This window comes from Dipodomys ordii, unplaced genomic scaffold (assembly GCF_000151885.1).
Source record: "Dipodomys ordii isolate 6190 unplaced genomic scaffold, Dord_2.0 Scaffold42, whole genome shotgun sequence".
In the NCBI taxonomy this organism is placed as follows: Eukaryota; Metazoa; Chordata; class Mammalia; order Rodentia; family Heteromyidae; genus Dipodomys; species Dipodomys ordii.
This window is the reverse complement of record NW_012267258.1, coordinates 1,542,752-1,546,486: the sequence shown is the minus strand read 5'-3', so window position 1 is coordinate 1,546,486 and position 3,735 is coordinate 1,542,752. Positions and strand designations below refer to the sequence as shown.

At 39.8% G+C, this 3,735-nt stretch overlaps 1 protein-coding gene across 1 annotated transcript in view; it reads left to right on the top strand.

Moving 5' to 3' along the window:
- Dip2b (DIP2 disco-interacting protein 2 homolog B (Drosophila)) overlaps window positions 1–3,735 on the top strand; it is a 130,413-nt gene that overhangs the window by 80,841 nt on the left and 45,837 nt on the right. The window contains exon 18 of the mRNA XM_013018690.1: window positions 3,420–3,423. Coding sequence (XP_012874144.1) covers window positions 3,420–3,423 — 4 coding nt within the window. The remainder of the gene's footprint in view (window positions 1–3,419; window positions 3,424–3,735) is intronic.

Here is a 3,735-nt window from a genome sequence, read left to right as displayed (position 1 = left end):
GGTAGAGTGCTTGCTTTGAGCTGAAGAGTGCAGGGACAGCAGCACCCAAGCCCAGAGTTCAAGCCCCATGACCAACGCCCCCCCCAAAAAAAAAGGTGCTGTTATATTTATAAACAAAGGGAACAATGCCTTACAAAAATTCATGCTGGTAAATTTGACATAGTTTGAGCTTTATAAGTTCCAATTTTTAATTTTTACAGGAAGTTTACAGTGACATATGCTATGCCAGATCACTAATTAAAACTGAAGAACTGTCTCTTTATAGGGCTCATGATTTTGATCTTTCAGTTACACAGATACTTTCTAAGCTGCTCTGTACCAGCACTATGTGAGTGCTGGGGCAGCACTTGCATTCTGATGGAGCCAGCCTATATTTCTTAGCTTACCACCACATTGCTTTCCTTCAGGCAGTTCTGCCTCCAAAGCCAAGTTGTAATTAGAAGTTGACCTGACTGCCTGGAAATCAGAACAGGTGTATTTGATTGTCTGAATTTCATAATTGGGATTACCTGCTCAAAGTACCTTTTAGGACTAGAGAGTTTTGGTTGATGGGTTCTACCCCCATTATGCTAGACAGGGCTTACATAAACACTGCTTTTTTGTTTTTTTGTTTTGTTTTTTGTTCTGTTTTTGTTTTTTGGGGCCTTGAACTCTGGGCCTGGGTGCTGCTGTCCCTGAGCTGTTTTGCTCAAGGCGAATGCTCTACCACTTGAGCTACAGCGCCACTTCCATGAACACTGCTAATTTTCAGGTCTTTGCACTTTTTCTGTAACATAGAGGATGGCCAAAACACCTTAGAACCAACAGCTTCTGGCACATAGGAAGTGGTGTGAGTCTGTGTGTCCCATTTGAGAATGAATGCTTACAACTATGTACTAACAGACGTTATTAGTGAATGTGTCATTTATTCAGTAGCATATCTGTTTTAATCATAGTATGGTGCCTGAAAAGAGATAAGAACTCCTGGCTTGCCTGTCTGTCATCTTTATGCATATGTGGCACACTGTAAATCATTAAATATCTGTTACTGTCATCATCACTGTTATGACCTGGGCTGCCTGAAAAGGTTGTGCCTAGTCCACATTCATAAATTCTTCAGGTATATGTTCCTCCCACCTTGCCCAGTTTCTTTACCTGCACTAACTCTTGAATACCTACATATTTTGCTATTTTAAATCTTGCCCCATTTCTCTTTTTTTTTCTTTTCCATTTTTCTTTTTTGCCATGCTAGGGATTAAATTTAGAACCTCATGTTAAGCCTGTATTGTTCCATTGAGCTATGTCCCCAGCCCCTATTCTGCATGTGTTTCTAGTGCCTATAATTTTCTTTTTTTCTTTTTTTTTTCTTTTTTGGGTCCGGTCGTGGGACCTAAACTCTGGGCCTGGGCGCTGTCCCTCAGCTCTTCAGCTCAAGGCTAGCGCTCTACCACTTGAGCCACAGCACCACTTCCAGGTTTTTTCTTTTTGCTTATGTGGTGCTGAGGAATCAAACCCAGGGTCTCAGGCATGCAAGGCAAGTGCTCTACCACTGAGCCACCTTCCCAGCCCGAGTGCCTATAATTTTCTTCTATGACTTTTCCTCACTAAAAACAGTGGTTGTAGTTGTTTGAAGCTGAGTCTTCCTAAGTTGCCCAGATTGTCTTTAAACTCATGATTGTCCTCCTGCCTTTGCCTCTGTAGCTGAAATAGCAACATGCCATCCCACCCAGCTTCAAGTGGTATTTGAAGATACTAGTAATACTTATTATAGTCTTCCATACAAGGTAGTTGCCTATCCATGACTCTCAGACTTAACATCAAATTGCTCAGTCCAAGTAATGAAGACATTTTGAAATGTCCAGTATAAATATAATACTAGCAAAGTAGTGTGAAACCTAACCAAAAAAGGAGAAAACTATGTCCTTGGTTTTATATTTTATCTAAATCTTAAGAGATTTAAATTTAAACCCCTTTTTTAATTTAAATCCCGAGAGAGTTTCCCAAAGTAATAAAGATTTCATTAGGACCAAATGGCTAGTCAGAAAATAAAAGTGCAGTAAAAAAAAAATTCAATGCATAGGACTAGGAAGGTGGCTCAGTGGTAGAGCGCTTGCCTTGCATGCATGAGGCCCTGGGTTCGATTCCTCAGCCCCACATAAGCAAAAAGAAAAAAGCTGGAAGTGCCGCTGTGGCTCAAGTGGTAGAGCGCTAGTCTTGAGCTGAAGAGCTGAGGGACAGCGCCCAGGCCCAGAGTTCAGGCCCCACGAACAGACCCCCCCCCAAAAAAAAAAAAAGATAAAAGAAAAAGAAAAATTCAATGGATAACCAGCACCAGTGGCTCATGCCTATAATCCTTAGCTACTCAGGAGGCTGAGATCTGAGGACCACAGTTCAAAGCCAGCCTGGGCAGGAAAGTCGATGAGACTCTTATCTCCAGAAAACCAGAAGTAGTGCTGGGGCTCAAGTGGTAGAGCACTCTCCTTGAGCTGAAGAGCCCAGGGACAGCACCCAGATCCAGAATTCAAGCCCCATAGCCAACAAAAAAAAAAAGAAAGAAAGAAAGAAAATTCAATGTATATCCTACAAAATTAAGAAAAGTGAGGGAAGGGTTGGGAGGGATGAGTGAGGTGATATTGTTCAAGATGCACTGAATTGAATGGTAATTCCTTTTTACAGCTACTTAAAGATAATAAAAATGTTATATATATATATATATATTAAATTTAATTTATTTATTTTTGGTCAGTCATGGGGCTTGAGCTCTGAGCCTGGGTGCTGTCCTTTAGCTCTTCAGCTGAAGGCTAGTGCTCTACCACTTGAGCTACAGCACCACTTCCGGCCTTTTCTGCTTATGTGGTGCTAAGGAATCAAATCTAGGGTCTCATGCATGCAAGGCAAGCACTCTACCACTGAGCCACCTTCCCACCCCCCAATAAAATATTTTTTAAAAGAAAAGTGTTGGAAATGGAGCTGTGACTCAAGTAGTAAACCACAGCCTTGAATGGAAAAGCCAAATGAGAATATGAGGTCCCAAGCTCAGTGCCCCACTACCACCAAAAAAAAAAAAAAGTGTTTTAAAATAAGCTACTGAGAGGAAGAGTTTCTATATGTGAGAATAACACACTGGTTTTCCATCTTGCCATGCTCCCTGTTTAACCTGAGGCAAGTGACGCTCGCATAGTCTCTCCTTCTCACCTGTGAAATGGAAGTGATACCCAGTTTCATGATGTTGACTTGACTAACTGAAACAAGACAACCTTTAATTTTTTAATAAAAATCAAAGGGGAAAATCTGTCAGTAAAAACAAGAGATGCTTATGATAAGCTACTCTCAGAAGAAAAACAAATGGCCAATGTTAAACAAAGTAAAAGAAATTTAACCAAATGACAAATAAGGAAATGCAATTAAAATAACAGTGAGATAACTTTTGTGTATACCAGATTGGTAAGACTGGAAATGCAGTATTAACTATGGTAATAATTAATGGACATTCTAATATAGCATTGATAGAGTATTAATCAAACAGTTTTGTAGGACAACCTATCAAAATTGAAAAGAACCATCATGCTCTGTACAAGTAAATAAAATATACCACAATAGTCATTAAAGCACTTTCATACTAGTGAAAATTCAGAATAATCAGCCATAAAGATCAGTATATTCTAGTAGCTACTGTTCTCTGGAAACTGAAGCTGTGCCAATCACTGAATTATCTCTGCTAATTTGTTTATGTTCCTTAATCTTTTTTTTTTTTGG